The sequence below is a fragment of the Antennarius striatus genome, chromosome 4 (assembly GCF_040054535.1).
Source record: "Antennarius striatus isolate MH-2024 chromosome 4, ASM4005453v1, whole genome shotgun sequence".
NCBI classification, from domain to species: domain Eukaryota; kingdom Metazoa; phylum Chordata; class Actinopteri; order Lophiiformes; family Antennariidae; genus Antennarius; species Antennarius striatus.
Window position 1 is genome coordinate 113,161 of NC_090779.1, and position 17,887 is coordinate 131,047.

The following is a 17,887-nucleotide window of genomic DNA, read 5'->3' on the forward strand; positions in this document are numbered from 1 at the left end:
CCTAAGATCATTGTGAACAAACACATGCAGAAGTCCACAGTAATGTTCTTCTTCCCATGGTGCACCTCTCAGCTGAGTGTGAATGAGTGTCTGAGACGGTACCTCGATCTTGTCAGTCTTGGCGTCTCCCCAGTACAGTTTTCCTTCTGTGTAATCTATAGCCAATCCGTTTGGCCATCCCAGGGAGCTGTTGAGGAGCACCACTCGATCCGTTCCATCAAGGTTGGATCGCTCTATTTTGGGATGCTCCCCCCAGTCAGTCCAGAACATGTAGCTGAGAGGGACAGAGGTAATGAGAGCAGAAGACAGAAATTACATGTAGTCATGTAGAAAGCTCACATTGTAAGCATTTGTCTGGCATATACACAGTTTATGTAGATTTCCATCACTTCATCTTGACAGATTCTTGAGAATGAATTGACACACCTACAGTTGTCAGGTCTCAGTAGAAAACCACCAGTGGTTCTTTCTGGATTTATCTAATCCTCATATAATCTCATGATTGTGTTTAGTTGTGTTTTAGTTTAGCGCCGCTGTTCAAAATTTTGCTGTTTTATATTTAAATCCAGGCACTTGGAAAACTAAGTTCCCCATGCTTATGTCGAGGATCAGCATTGGGATTCCAGTTCATAAAACCTGCCTAAAACGACTCAGAAAGTTAAATTGTTTACGAGGTTTAAACATAGTTAGTCTAAAAATACTGAATCAGCCTATAAGCCACTGTTCCACATGCCGAGTTTACTCCCTGCGAGCTCTAACGGTCCTCTGAGAATGGTGTCTGCTCTAGTGTGAACACACACGCTAACACTCACCCATTGACAGGGTCCAAGACGATGGCTCTGGGTTCATCCAGGTTCTCAGAAATCAGAATTTTCCGAGAGGTTCCATTGAGCCTGGTAACCTGGAATAGCACACAATGTGATTCACGTTCATTTATCTGCCCTGCCTGTTTTGTTTTGTTTTTTGAAGGGGGGCAGGTGGGTGATCCTTCAAGAATAAACTACAAGAGAAAAACACTTAAGCTCTAATTGTAAAATAAACCAAAGAAACTCATGGAGGAATGCTGGTTCAGAATTCCTCTCTTCAGCAATTTCATCAACTATGTGAGATTAATTTTCCTATAAATAGAAGGTTACTGATGTACCTCAATGCGATCAGTGCCAGTGTCAGTCCAGTATAAGTTTCGGGCTACCCAGTCCACAGCAATGCCGTCTGGGTGGTTGATCTCCGTAGTAACCAGCATCATGGCATTGCTGCCGTCAATGTGTGATCGGCGGATGGCGCGGACCTCATCATCTGTCCAATAAACATAACCCTCAACTGGGTCATAGTCGATAGCTATGGCATGGCGAATGTCATCCACCTGGGGTAAGTAGAGGAGATGAAAACATGAGAGTTCAACATGATGGGACTGACAAGTGCAGGGTGGATAGTTTACCTGTAGCACGATATCAGTGAAATCTGGAAGGTCAAGTGAGATCCTCCTGAGGTCAGTCCGTCGAGCCAGCAGCAGAACCTGCTCTGCTCCTAAACAAATCACAGCACAGGTTAATTATTAATGGAGGCTAATTACATTCTACATACTCAAATGTGTAATCACGTAATTTAACTGTTATTCAATTCCATGTCCAGTGAAGTATTCAATCTACATCCTCTGCTTAAGCAAAAAATATTTTGGATTTTTTACAAAAAGACATCTCAGCATCAAGTGGAAAAAACAATTAGAATATATATTTACATAGCCTAAATAACTGGCAAATAAGAGAAATTCTAATTAAAGACAGGAGACAGAGCTGGAGGTAGCAGAGATGAAGATGCTGAGGTTCTCTCTGGGAGTGACCAGGATGGATAGGACCAGGAATGAGTACATCAGAGGGACAGCACATGTTAGAGGTTCTGGAGATAAAGTCAGAGAGGCCAGACTGAGATGGTTTGGACATGTCCAGAGGAGAGATAGTGAATATATTGGTAGAAGGAAAGGAAAAGAAGAAGAATAGCAATTCTAATGAATCATGAGCTTCAAAAGGGATGTGTGACCTGTGTCTAAGTCATCTTGATTTGTCCTAGCATATAAATTTATTCAGCATCATAACATGGCCTGAATGACTGAGAATCTTTACAGATGGCTCACTGGATGATAAGTCACAAAGACCAGGGTTTTGTACATTCTAAACATTGAAAATGTACTGTCTTGACAGCAGTGGTAGAAGAAGCATTCAAAGAAGCAATCGATTGCAAATAGCAAAGACTATTAACAATCACTAAAGCTAATTAGCACTGTTTTTCTGTTTATCGCATCAATCTCGGTTTTTGTTTGTTTTGTTGGTTGGCTGGTTGCACGATGCAAGAATGTAACTGAGCAAATGTAATGGTCTATTTATAGAGGTATGATGAGAATAATGTTACACAATGTCATCATGATGTTGATGTTTCAAAGGTAAACTAAAACTGCAGCTACAGTGTTTGGAATACATGTACTTGTTCAGCAGTATCAGACTACTGAAGCTGTCACACGTGTAGTCTAGGATCTCAGCAGCAAACAGGAGTCAAAGAAGCAGAGCTCTGGGCTGGGAATCATCCGTTATTACCTACGTTATTACCTACAGTACTACCTACAGTACTACCTACAGCATTACCTACAGTACTACCTACAGCATTACCTACAGCATTACCTACAGCATTACCTACAGCATTACCAACAGTATTACCTACAGCATTACCTACAGCATTACCTACAGCACTACCTACAGCATTACTTACAGTATTACCTACAGTACTACCTACAGCATTACCTACAGTGTTACCTACAGTACTACCTACAGCATTACCTACAGCATTACCTACAGTACTACCTACAGCATTACCTACAGTACTACCTACAGCATTACATACAGCATTACCTACAGCATTACCTACAGCACTACCTACAGCATTACCTACAGTACTACCTACAGCATTACATACAGCATTACCTACAGTATTACCTACAGCATTACCTACAGTATTACCTACAGCATTACCTACAGCATTACCTACAGCACTACCTACAGTATTACCTATAGCATTACCTACAGCATTACCTACAGCATTACCTACAGCACTACCTACAGCATTACCTACAGTACTACCTACAGCATTACCTACAGTATTACCTACAGTATTACCTACAGTACTACCTACAGCATTACCTACAGTACTACCTACAGTACTACCTACAGCATTACCTACAGCATTACCTACAGTACTACCTACAGCATTACCTACAGCACTACCTACAGTATTACCTACAGTATTACCTACAGCATTACCTACAGCATTACCTACAGCATTACCTACAGTACTACTTACAGCATTACCTACAGTACTACCTACAGTACTATCTACAGTATTACCTACAGTATTACCTACAGCATTACCTACAGTACTACCTACAGTACTACCTACAGCATTGCTTACAGCATTACCTACAGCATCACCTACAGTACTACCTACAGTATTACCTACAGTATTACCTGCAGCATTACCTACAGTATTAGCTACAGTACTACCTACAGTACTACCTACAGTATTACCTACAGTATTACCTAGAGCATTACCTACAGTATTACCTACAGCATTTCCTACAGTAATACCTACAGTACTACCTACAGCATTGCTTACAGCATTACCTACAGCATTACCTACAGCACTACCTACAGCATTACCTAACGTACTACCTACAGCATTACATACAGCATTACCTACAGTATTACCTACAGCATTACATACAGCATTACCTACAGCACTACCTACAGCATTACCTACAGTATTACCTATAGCATTACCTACAGCATTACCTACAGCACTACCTTCAGCATTACCTACAGTACTACCTACAGCATTACCTACAGTATTACCTACAGTACTACCTACAGCATTACCTACAGCATTACCTACAGTACTACCTACAGCATTACCTACAGCATTACCTACAGTACTACCTACAACATTACCTACAGCACTACCTACAGCATTACCTACAGTACTACCTACAGTATTACCTACGGTATTACCTACAGTATTACCTACAGCATTACCTACAGTATTACCTACAGTACTACCTACAGTATTACCTACAGTACTACCTACAGTATTACCTACAGCATTACCTACAGTATTACCTACAGTACTACCTACAGTACAACCGTCCGTCAGCCCGACAGACAGACGGACGGACGGACAGACAGACGGACAGACAGACGGACAGACAGGCAGACGGACAGGCAGACAGAGAGACAGACGGATAGATGGATAGACAGACAGACAGCCGGATAGACGGATAGACAGACGGACGGACGGGCAGGCAGACGGACAGACAAGCAGACAGGCTGGCAGACAGACAGATGGACAGATGGACAGATGGACAGGCAGACAGACAGACGGACAGACAGTTTTTTTTAAACATTTTGTTGGGTCATGTCATCATCCAAACTGTTGGACTCAATAATGAAGCCCAGACGTGTTTGCGTTGGGTTCAGGGATGATAGTGTGTTTTATTTGGTAATCTGTCACCATAGTGATTGTTACCATAGTGATTGTCAGGACAACTGACAGTGTTAAAAAAATGTTACCTCCTGTCAATTTTTGCTGAGCAACCCCTGCAACTACACACTCAGATTCCAACAGAACCACTAACCGTTCTTTCACTAGTCTACAGAATTAGAGGACAGCAACAAAGGTGAACACTCACCACACTTCTATTTTCAACACCAAAACACATCTGCAAACATGAAACTGATCCAAAGAACTATATATACTGTGTTCCAGTGTTTGCAGTGTGTTCTACTGTGTTCCAGTGTATTCTACTGTGTTCCAGTATATTCTACTGTGTTCCAGTGTATTCTACTGTGTCCCAGTATATTCTACTGTGTCCCAGTATATTCTACTGTGTTCCAGTGTATTCTACTGTGTCCCAGTGTATTCTACTGTGTTCCAGAGTGTTCTAGTGTTTTCCTGACACTGACCTCTTGGTTTCTGCAGACATTCTAAACCTACATAATGCTGCTCAAACTCTGCTCCAGCTAGTGAGGGAGGTGTATGGCAGGCAGGTAAGGTTAAGGTGAACATGGCTTCAGATGTAACAGGGGCAACCCAACCACATGGGGACATTTTTCTCTGAATATCCCCTCTGACTCTGTGGAGGTCCCCGTTTACCCCTCCGACGGCACCTTAAACTGGCAATCAATTAACATCTGGATTTTCACCACCAATCAATCAGACATCTCTGGGCTCTCCACAGATTAGACCTGAGGCTGAAGGATGTTCCTGATGCTGGAACACTGAGAGGAAATGAACAGGACAGGACAGGAAGTAGAGGGAAAGCATCTGTGAGCCACTGGGGTCTCTGCTTCACCTGACACCACACACACAACCACGCACACACACACAAACGCACGCGCGCACACACACACACACACACACACACACACACACACACTGCTGCCAGCACAATAACAAACACCTTCAATTTAACCAGCCAAGCAAAACAAATTGGAAGCTAGAACACCACACACACACACACACACACACACACACACACACACACACACACACACACACACACACACACACACACACACACACACACACACACACACACACACACACACACACACACACACACACACACACAGGCTGCTAGATGACACAATAGAGCATTGTGGTTTTTATTGTCAACAGGAGCTCAGTGATTGGTTGGCATGTTCTATTCACATTGAACACAATCACAATACACAACTAACAGACACAAACACAGTAACACAATCCAAAGACTTTGCACAATAGAGCACTATTGTTTTAGCATCGTGGGAATCAACATGGCGGCTGGTCAGTGAAGACACCAGCCCACTTGTGAGGGGTCACTATTTCTCAGATGATACACACATGGATTACACACGCCACACTGAAGCAATGGAAGGTAGAAAACACACACACTAATAATATTTTTCTGTAGAGGTATTCTGTGTTTGCTGTGCCTGACAAAAAGGCTTTGAGCTCAGGGCCAGTGTAGATAGTGTAGGGGCAGGCTGAGGGGTGCTCTAGCATTGTGTAACTTAGGGTTACTGCTCTTTGGATTGTTTATATAGTAGTACTGTAAGATACCCGTTTAATCCATTACATGACTGAGCTCAGAAGTCAAACACATTTCCAAATTTAAAACAACCGACATCATTTCATCCTTGTAAAACAGCCCCAAACCCCCTAAATTATGTAATAAAAACCATATTTTTATTCATAAATAGACATACATACTAACCCTGTGCATAATTTATTATATAAGTTACATAAACAATCATAAAGTATGACAAGAAATGCATACTTTACTCCACAGAAGAGAACGTGATCCGGTGTCAGATGACGTATCCATCTGCCAATCAGCGGCGGTGTCCAGGAGCATTGCTCCTAATTCCTTTTTTCTCATACGTCGAGCAAAATTATGAACAAAGCGAAGACTCATATCTCCAAAACTTGTATGCCAGGCAACTTGTATGTCAAGGTACTAGTGTGCTTGAGAAAGTTCCCACTCATGGCAGCTGTAGGAGGCATTAGCCAAATTACAAAACGGTGTCAAAGGACAGAGACGCCCTCACGACGATGAGAAAAATAAAGTTTATAAACCTCAAAAAGGCACCACCTTTGCATTAGATTGATGTGCCACCAGTGTTTCACGAAAAATATGAAAAGGTAAAGACAAGTTATGACCTGTGCAAAAAAATGTTAACAGGCAGATGGATCAACATTCCCCAACACGACATGCAAATATTGTTGGAAGGATTTCTGCACATTCCTGTGTAACGTGTCCAGTGATGTGAGCGCAGGGGGGCCAGGTGATAACAACAGCTGATCCACAGCTGATGGGATGCATGTGACTGCAGTAACCCCTCAGGAATGATGAAAGTATGACATTGCCTGCTGTCACCTGCACCAATAGTCATTATGTTAATTAATTCAATATTTATTATTTTAATGTCCTGCATATCTCAAGAGTCATAATAAAGACATCTGTCTGAAGCAATTTGGAGCCAAGCAGCCCCCCTGAAACCTCCTGCGCCCCCCACAGGTGCAGTCAGATGTCCAGGTGGCCTAGAGGCATTTAACGGCAGTAAAACATGTGTTCACAGTAGAACTAAGCATCCATGCATCACCAGTGACACACAACAGAGGCCTGGGGACCACGTCACCATCAGACTAACACAGATGGCTGTAAACACATCTGGTACTCACATCACATCAGAACAATGTGGTCAAAAACTTCAATTAAATTTGCTGTGCATCTCTTGACATCAGGCCAAACAGAACCAAAGACTCAAGCCACACCTGGGAAGAGCTTTTGTAGACTGGGAAAGGAGAACCAGTTGTAGACTGGGAAAGGAGAACCAGTTGTAGACTGGGAAAGGAGAACCAGTTGTAGACTGGGAAAGGAGAACCAGTTGTAGACTGGGAAAGGAGAACCAGTTGTAGACTGGGAAAGGAGAACCAGTTGTAGACTGGGAAAGGAGAACCAGTTGTAGACTGGGAAAGGAGAACCAGTTGTAAACTGGGAAAGGAGAACCAGTTGTAGACTGGGAAAGGAGAACCAGTTGTAGACTGGGAAAGGAGAACCAGTTGTAGACTGGGAAAGGAGAACCAGTTGTAGACTGGGAAAGGAGAACCAGTTGTAGACTGGGAAAGGAGAACCAGTTGTAGACTGGGAAAGGAGAACCAGTTGTAAACTGGGAAAGGAGAACCAGTTCATTAGTGTCACCAGTAACCATTAAATATATCAAATACGTTGTGTTTATCAAGAGCCATCATCACATTATCACAAACTGTTTCCAGAGCTCGCCCACGGAACTGGAACTGGGGCTGCGTTCCTCTGCTGTGGCATGGACCCCCATGCACTGGCCCCTGATAACGGTGCTATATAAAGCTGAATAAGTATCCAAGTAGTAAGTTAAGCTATGATAAACAGCTCTCAGACGACACCAACATGCTTCCACTGATTGTCACGGCGCCACCAGACTCCCTGAGACAGACAGACGGGTACGCTCCTCAGGGGTCTCCAACCTGAGCCGTGCCTTTCTAGTGCTTCCTGTCGAAGTAGGAGTACTGCAACAAAGGCTGGAGCTGACAGCCAGTTGGGATGTACACCGCCAGCCTCGTGTGACAGGAAGTAACTCAACAACAGGTGGCAGTGGTGGGGAAAAGGAAATCATGCCACGAAACTACAAACCACAGCATTCTTCAACCCATTACACAACCCTCTGATCAGTTTGACTTTTCACTTTGTCTTCATTTGCTTTGTTCTGGTTGGATATGTCATGTAATGTCGTGTTTCTTCCCTCCTCACCTGTTTCTCTTCTTATGCCCTGATGGAGAGAACAAACCATCAGACTGAGTAGAACCATCATCTGGTGTCTGTGTGTAGGACACAGCAGCAGAGCCCAGCACTGCTGGAAGACTCACTGCTGTCCTGTCTTGGGGTGTCAGGCCTTAGCCCCCCCAGCATCACACCCTCTATGGCCACCAGGCCACTTCTCCTGCTGTTACTGCTCTGACGCTCCACTTACATTCCACTACTGCATGTTAAATATGTATAGTTATACTGTCTCTAGTTGAGACTGCAGGTGTAATTATCTCTAGAATTTATTTGTTTCTGTTAGATACACCTTCTACGATTTTAAAGCATTTATTATACAAATTCTGAAAACAACTTTAACATTGAAAATCTCCCTGGTTTTCCTGGAAGGGTCACTGAAGTCAAATTTAGACTAGGAGAAGGATTGATTCAATAAAGAAGCTTTTAGACAAAATGGAAAAAAATATAGATCATAATGGTTCTAACTCAACAAACATCATATGCTCCGTTTAACACGCCAAGGCCCACGAGCAGACATCATGGCATCATCAGAAAACAGATTGTCTGAGATGGACAGAAAAGTGTGCAATTGTTCCTGTAACCTGCTCCATGAGGCCAGTGTTCCTGCCACGCTTATACCCTTATTTTAAATGTGGCATCATGTAAAAACATCCTTACGTAGCAGCACAAGTTCAAGGTGAAACATGGAACATGAACGAGCTCAACTCCCTGTGTGGGTGACCTAGTGGTCTTTATGGTTCCCTCGCTGCACAGCCACAGGGTTCCCACTAAGAATCTCAGGGAAACATTAAAAACTCTACATGTGTGTGAAAGCAAAAGAGTGTGTGGATGGTGTGTATGAAACAATTCCAGATGCAATAAGAATCCCTCCATCACAAAGAGAGTCCCAGTAGATATTGCTGGTCAGTGTCACCTAGCTTAGCTTTAGCAGTCTAGCATGTTTTCTGCCCATTAAAATGAAATAAAATGATTTGTCGCCCAGCAGAGGAATCCTCAGGTCAGAAGACGAGCAGATGTCTGGTCCGTGTTCTCTGGTGAAACAACCATCACATACCTGGCTTGCACGTCTTTCCGTCTGGTTTGAGCTGGACTCCGGTGGGACAGGCGCAGCTGTAGAAAGGCTGGACTGGAGAGAGCAGGCAGAGGTGGCTGCAGCCCCCGTTCTTATCCCAGCAGGGAGTCTGGACTGGAATGGCAGCCACAGGAAAGACAGGTGAGCGGAGGGACGGGAGTACCAGTTCAGACCAGTGGATCAAACGCTGACTTACTGTGAGGCTGTCGGTACGACTCCAGCACCTGGATGTCCATGGGGGAGTAAATCCCACTGAGGATCTCTCTGGCCTTGTCTCCGCTGTGTTTGTTACAGGCATGGATGGAGCGGGTCTGCCAGTCGGTCCAGTATAAGGTCTCCTCTGACAGCGTTAGTGCGAACGGATGAGTCAAGGTGCCCTCCACCACCGTCTCACTGCAGGACCACAATAAGGTACGTTTATGTTTGAATGTTTGTGCCTCTGTCTTTTAAACTGTTTCTGCTCTGGAATTTAAAGAAAACAATACCCAAAAGAGAAACGGGCATTTCTCAACATGGTCCTTGTTTGCCCTTATTTTGTCTGGAGGAGATTATTGGCGACAATTTGGTTGATTGTCTATTTTTTTCCTCATTTTTGTTGTGTATTTTTTTCTAACGAGAAGAGTGAAAAATTTTATCCTTGACTTTTACCTTTCCTGTTTCTGAAAAAAATGTCGGAGGTATTTAGTCGTTTGTTTCCAGAAAGCCCACCCACTCTTTTCTCATGGGGTGTTCTTTAGGTACTGATGGTTGTATCGGATAACCAAAGTCCTACCAGGCTGTCTGTGACGCAGACTGTCAATGTTTCATCTGCTGACCTCCATCAGACTTCCATTATTACAGCAGCACAGGAATTGTGGGGTAAGTTACAATAATAAACACTGAATAATAAGAAAGTAAAGAGGTAGCACCGTACAGATTATTAGGAATTAGTAATTTTACAATTTAAAAATTCACACTGGATGTACAGATTTACACTGTGTGTTTGTCTGTGTGTGTGTGTGTGTGTGTGTGTGTGTGTGTGTGTGTGTGTGTGTGCGTGTGTGTACGTGTGTGTGTGTGTGTGTACGTGTGTGTGTGTGTGTGTGTGTGTGTGTGTGTGTGTGTGTGTGTGTGTGTGTGTGTGTGTGTGTGTGTGTGTGTATGTGTGTGTGTGTGTGCTCATTGGTTTATTGAGTTTCTTCTTCTCAGGTGACTTTTTAACCGTGTGGGGGCCCCATGAGAACAGAACCAGAGAACCTCCAGAGGCCATCAGAAGCTTCTCCACATGTCCAGAGCTCAGCCTGCTCAACACTTCATGATTAAAACAACACATTTAGAACCCTACATGTTTTTCTGACATCTAGATCTTTACTACCCTTCTGGAGAAACTATTAAAGCAGACCACAGTTTGTTTTCCAAAACACACTTTAGACTCACAAGAAAATGCACTCACACAACACACACTTAGGCTCACGATCAAAGAACGCGTGTCCGTATATCAACACAGCAGAAACTGGATTTCATCAGTCTCATTTGCAGTTCCTAGTGTGTGTGTGTGTGTGTGTGTGTGTGTGTGTGTGTGTGTGTGTGTGTGTGTGTGTGTGTGTGTGTGTGTGTGTGTGTGTGTGTGTGTGTGTGTGTGTGTGTGTGTGTGTGTGTGTGTGTGTGTGTGTGTGTGTGTGTGTGTGTGTGTGTGTGTGTGTGTGTGTGTGTGCTCTGAAGGCAGAGGTGCCTGCCAGCAGTGGTAAAGCGGAAAAAAAAAGAAGAATTTTAACCAAGTCCAGATTTCATAGCTCTGTGCAGCTTTCTGTAAGGGTATGTGTGTGTCTGTGCAAATTAACACACAAACAGCAAAATGATTTCAGGACCCGAAGTGTCATGGGTTCAGATTGAAGCCTAAAGTCCAGTGAATGGACATCAGCTGGAAGTTACACACTGATGTTCACCAGGAGGACGCTCAACAGGACAACAGGAGCAGCTCAACTTCTGTCTCACTGCTGTGTTTGTTTAAGGGAAGGGGAATGACCTGCATGAGAAGTCTGCTGGAGATTCACCCCAACCCTGACCCCTGACCCTAACCCCTGATCCTAACCCTGACAATAACCCTAACCCTTGACCCTAACCCCTAGCCCTAACCGTAACCCCTGACCCTAACCCTAACGCCTGACCCTAACCCTAACGCCTGACCCTAACCCTAACCCCTGACCCTAACCCCTGACCCTAACCCCTGACAATAACCCAAACCTCTGACCCTAACCCCTGACCCTAACCCTAACCCCTGACCCTAACCCCTGACCCTAAATCCAACCCCTGACAATAACCCTAACCCCTGACAATAACCCTAACCCTTGACCCTAACACCTGACCCTAACCGTAACCCCTGAGAATAACCCTAACCCCTGACCCTAACACTAGCCCTAACCCCTGACCCTAACCGTAACCCCTGACCCTAACCCCTGACCCTAACCCCTGACAATAACCCTAACCCCTGACCCTAACCCTAACCTCTGACCCTAACCCCTGACCCTAAATCCAACTCCTGACAATAACCCTAACACCTGACCCTAACCGTAACCCCTGAGAATAACCCTAACCCCTGACCCTAACACTAACCCTAACCCCTGACCCTAACCGTAACCCCTGACCCTAACCCTAACCCCTGACCCTAACCCCTGACCCTAACCCCTGACAATAACCCTAACCCCTGACCCTAACCCTAACCTCTGACCCTAACCCCTGACCCTAACCCTAATCCCTGACCCTAAACCTAACCCCTGACAATAACCCTAACGCCTGACCCTAACCCCTGACCCTAACCCCTGACAATAGCCCTAACCCCTGACCCTAACCCCGAAACCCTAACTCTAACCCTAACCTCTGACCCTAACCCCTGACCCTAACCCTAATCCCTGACCCTAAACCTAACCCCTGACAATAACCCTAACGCCTGACCCTAACCCCTGACAATAGCCCTAACCCCTGACCCTAACCCCAAAACCCTAACACTAACCCTAACCCTGACCCTAACCCCTGACCCTCACCCTTAACACGAACCCTAACCCTGACCCTAACCCCTAAGACTAAACCCTAACCCTGAACCCTAAACCTTAACTCTAACCCTAACCCCTGACGCTCAACCCTACACCTAACCCCTGACCCTAAGCCCTAAACCCTACACTATCCCTAACCCTAAATCCTGACCCTAACCTTAACCCCTAACCCTTGATCCTAACCCTAACCCCTGATCCCTAACTCTAACCACTAACCAAAACCCTCACCTTAACCCCTGATCCCTAATCCTAACCCCTAACCCTAACCCCTAACTTTAACCTTAACCCCTGATCCCTAACCCCTAACCCCCTGATCCTAATCCCTAAACCCTAACAGTAACCCTAACCCCTGATCCCTAACCCTAACCCTAAACCTCAGCCCTAACACTAACCCCTTACCCCTGACACTAACCTCTAACCCTAACCCTATCCACCCCAGTACGTCATGTACATTATTCTGCTGTTTACACACTAGTAATGTACAAACACTTCTGGTAAAACAATAATGATGAAAAAAAACCTCACTGTTTACAAACTAGTCATGTACCATCACACTGCTCTGGACTTGCGCTCGCCATTCGCCACTTCACCATAGGCGAAGTAAATTCCAGATTGGCTACAAGGTTTTTAGACTGTGTAGCCACAGTAGCGTTCTTATTTTCACGGAAAAACGGCTAAAACGTACAACTTTTTCATTTGCTAGCGGCGTTCGCTATTTCCGCTAGCGAGCGGCGGTAGCGCCCCTATTTCCGCATGCCGACGGAAATAGCCGAAGTGACCCGAACGCTCCCGATCATTAAATATGCACTCGGGTCATGACCTCCTCTCGTCCAATGAAAAAAAAAATTGTTTTTTTACAAGCTAAACCCCTGAATTGGAGTACGACAAGGAGAGGACCATCGATCAAAAGATGGTCCTCTCCTTTCTAGTAGAGTTTGTGTTAAAGTCCTCATTAATAAACAAATGGTGAATGCTGAGAGGGGGGGGAGTGGAGACAGACCGATCAGAAGGTCAATGAAAGATATTATCAATACTTGTTTGTAGTCTTAGACTTTTGTTCCCTCTGACCAGCAGGAATAACCAGCGATGATGTAAATGTGTTTTCACCTCGCTTGATGTTTTATATGTCTTTTTAGATTAAAATGAAAAATCATGTTATTGGATTAAAAACTAAACTAAACTATGTCATACCAATGGTGTTAGTGGTGGTCAAAGTTAAAATGTCTTCTAGTCTCACTAAAACTACCAGTAAACACTGAGTAATATTTTGTATGACTGTATCTTCACAGAGTGAATGAAGTTTTCAATGGTTGAATCTCACATTCATTCCTGCATAAAGTAGGACAGAAATAAAGAGAGTTCAGCTTCAGCTGTTGGCTTTATCGGGTTTTTGGAGGTAAACTGAACACAAGATTTTGCCCTCAGAATGCAGGAAAACAACTGCATTTTCTAAAACATTTCCCGGGGAGGCCCCCCGGACCCCCCCACGTGACGAACGTTGGTCATCCGCGCGCTGCGCCACTGTCTTGGACACAGAATGTGGCTTTTTGTGGCTTACTAAATTCTTGTACACTGAGCTAGAGTGGCTTAGTCACACTAGCTCCTGGTGCAAGACCAGTGTGGTTACACACTAGAGCCACACAAACAGTCTGGTTACACACTAGAGCCACACAAAAAGTGTGGTTACACACTAGAGCCACACAAACAGTCTGTGGTTACACACTGGAGCCACACAAACAGTCTGGTTACACACTAGAGCCACACAAACAGTGTGTGGTTACACACTAGAGCCACACAAACAGTGTGTGGTTACACACTAGAGCCACACAAACAGTCTGTGGTTACACACTAGAGCCACACAAACAGTGTGTGGTTACACCCTTGTGAAGCACAGACTGGCTCTGCACGTGTCCATCCACATGAACCAATGACGTGGCCTGATTTAGATATTCTATGCTAATGGACAGTTTACATCCACTCCAGCAGAGGATGGGTACGTCAGGTCATTCTCTACGTCAGGTCATTCTCTACGTCAGGTCATTCTCTACGTCAGGCCATTCTCTACGTCAGGTCATTCTCTACGTCAGGTCAATCTCTACGTCAGGCCATTCTCTACGTCAGGTCATTCTCTACGTCAGGTCATTCTCTACGTCAGGTCATTCTCTACGTCAGGTCATTCTCTACGTCAGGTCATTCTCTACGTCAGGCCATTCTCTACGTCAGGTCATTCTCTACGTCAGGTCATTCTCTACGTCAGGCCATTCTCTACGTCAGGTCATTCTCTACGTCAGGTCATTCTCTACGTCAGGCCATTCTCTACCTCAGGTCATTCTCTATGTCAGGCCATTCTCTACGTCAGGTCATTCTCTACGTCAGGTCATTCTCTACGTCAGGTCATTCTCTACGTCAGGCCATTCTCTACGTCAGGCCATTCTCTACGTCAGGCCATTCTCTACAACAGGCCATTCTCTACATCAGGTCATTCTCTACGTCAGGTCATTCTCTACGTCAGGTCATTCTCTACGTCAGGCCATTCTCTACGTCAGGTCATTCTCTACGTCAGGTCATTCTCTACGTCAGGTCATTCTCTACGTCAGGCCATTCTCTACCTCAGGTCATTCTCTACGTCAGGCCATTCTCTACGTCAGGTCATTCTCTACGTCAGGCCATTCTCTATGTCAGGTCATTCTCTATGTCAGGTCATTCTCTACGTCAGGTCATTCTCTACTTCAGGTCATTCTCTACGTCAGGTCATTCTCTACGTCAGGTCATTCTCTACGTCAGGTCATTCTCTATGTCAGGTCATTCTCTCCCTCTTTCACCTCTGCTGGAAAAAAAATTAAAGGGGTAAAAATTCCAAATATTCTCTGCTGCTCTGTATTATGATACCATTTGTCGGCGCCAGGCTCACATTTCTTTGGCATCAGCATCTCTCCACACCTGGAGTTAACCTCTATGCAGGAGTGTTTTGTCTCACGTTGGTATCAATGCACATGATCAAAAGCTATACAGGGACCTCTCTCCAGCCTCCTAAGAGCTGCCCGACCACAGCCCAGCCACTCATCTGTGTCCTGAACTCCAGCTGACTGAACTCTGGAATACCTGCTTTGTCATTTGTAAGAGTACCAACCACATCACATTGTTATTGAATTAATTTGTGGCACATTTCGGTACCTGAAAGTCATTTGTACCATTTGTCAATTGGAACTGGACTGGACAATGTTTTGTTTTGGAAAATTACCAGATTCTCTTCTCCACATCCGTCTATTAGTGACTCTTGATGGCGGTCAACACTGCCTCGGTCGCAGTGCCACAATGCTAATAAAGATTCATACACACTGGCTTCACATTTATCATTACTTTAAAAAACACTGTTTTTAAGGTGGTAGTATTTTTATTTTGTTGTCTTTATTCACCAAACCTTCAAAACTGGTCCATAAATACTGTCTGGTGTTAAACTGGTCCGTAAATACTGTCTGGTGTTAAAGTGGTCCGTAAATACTGTCTGGTGTTAAACTTGTCCGTAAATACTGTCTGGTGTTAAACTGGTCCGTAAATGCTGTCTGGTGTTAAACTTGTCCATAACACAAAAACTTTGGGGGCCACTGCTCTATAGGATATTTACCAGATTTACCATTGTTGGTCAATTTAATGTGTAAAAACTAGGGCTGCCACAAACGATTATTTTGATAGTCGACTAATCACCGATAATTTTTTTCGATTAGTCGACTAATCAGATCATACGTAAATTGAATGTAAAACATACAGCTTATCGCACCAGCATGAAGCTGCTCTTATATAACCATCTTTTCAGCTTTAAGTGTTTAAGGCATATGCTAACTAAAAATAAAGACAATTAAGATGATAGTTCATTAAACCTTTAATGAAATATGCCTGTAGCAACAAACAATTGTTTAACTGCGTAGCATAAAGTGCAAACAGCTGAGTAAAATAAGGAAAAGGCACTTGCCTAAACAACACAAAAATAAATACTTCAGGTTTAGTTTTTAGTTTTTTTTCTTAATTTGTCTTTGGCATCAAACATAGCAACAATGAGGTAGGCACCTGTAACTAAGGAATTATTACAGTTTTGGTCTCACTGACTCAAATATAACAAAAGTGCATTTTGTGCTCAGTCCTCACAACTGTATTCAACTTTACTACACTCTGACTCTATGCAATCCCAAACTGCACAAGGGTCTTGTTCATAGCCAGGAAAGTTAGCATTTCTCCATGTCTTGGAGAAAGGCTTGTTCTCTTTGGAGAGCAGATGTTCCCTGCTGCAGAGAAAATCCGCTCCGATGCTGTCGGTCACCAGCATGTTCAGCCCGGACTCAGTCAGGACGTTTGCTTGCTGAGGTGTGCATGTAGCTGGCTTTGTAACAAAGCTGTCTATTGAAGTAGAACCTCCTTTTTTAGCACTGATACATAACGTCAGAAAACATTAGCGTTACCACATTTCCTATTCAAACACATCACTGTTGTAGCGTTACAGAAAACACATGAAATATGTGTGCTAAGGGCGGCTAATGAATCAAATCGTCATCGCTAATGCTAACGTTTACAGCTATATGAGTAAGTAGTAAGTTAGCTCTGTTTACGCTAATATTAGCCGCTAACTACCCAGTTAGCTAACCGAGACGACGGTCCCTCTTCATCGTTGCCACAACCTGCTTCTGTTTCAGGTGCTCGAACATCGCAGTTGTGCTGCCGTGGAAGGCAACTTCTGTCTTGCAGATATTGCATTGCACCTTTTCTCTTTTGTTTTCGTAAAATGCTCCCACACTTTTGAGGTCCGGTGCCGCCGGGTAGCCATGACACCGAGCCCCTCAGGTATAACTTCCGGTGACATCACGGCTGGCCCCGATTACCTCTACTGCGCAGGTGTGTCAAGGACAGAAAGGCAGGCGTGGCCGTGCAGGTGCCGCAGCAGTTTTGAGAGAAAAACAAAGATTAAAAAAAAAAAAAACGACGCGTCGACTACTAAATTAGTTGTCGACGATTTTGATAGTCGACTAATCGTGGCAGCCCTAGTAAAAGCATTTTAGGAATCTCACTCTGTCCCACCAGCAATGGTTCAAAGGTATCAGATATATCTGCTAGCATCATTACCACTGCTTTTTTCTATGCTTTCAGTTCTACATCCAACCTAGAATCTACCCCACAGCCACCTCAGAATGTACCCCATACCCCACATCCACCCCAGAACCTACCCCACAGCCACCTCAGAATTTACCCCACATCCACCCTAGAATCCACCCCACAGCCACCTCAGAATTTACCCCATACCCCACAGCCACCTCAGAATTTACCCCATACCACACATTCACCGTAGAATCTACCCCACAGCCACCTCAGAATTTACTCCATACCCCACATCCACCTCAG

General features: G+C 44.3%; 1 protein-coding gene across 2 annotated transcripts in view; it reads right to left on the reverse strand.

Moving 5' to 3' along the window:
* Positions 1-17,887, reverse strand: part of lrp5 (low density lipoprotein receptor-related protein 5) — an 85,953-nt gene that overhangs the window by 56,079 nt on the left and 11,987 nt on the right. For both annotated transcript variants that reach the window (XR_011035160.1, XM_068312719.1), the window contains exons 6-11: positions 9,667-9,863; positions 9,453-9,584; positions 1,439-1,527; positions 1,145-1,363; positions 813-901; positions 103-274 (exon numbers count right to left, since the gene is read on the reverse strand). Coding sequence is in view for 1 of the 2 variants with exons in the window: in XM_068312719.1 (XP_068168820.1) it covers positions 103-274; positions 813-901; positions 1,145-1,363; positions 1,439-1,527; positions 9,453-9,584; positions 9,667-9,863 (898 nt within the window). In the remaining variant the exon portion in view is untranslated. The remainder of the gene's footprint in view (positions 1-102; positions 275-812; positions 902-1,144; positions 1,364-1,438; positions 1,528-9,452; positions 9,585-9,666; positions 9,864-17,887) is intronic.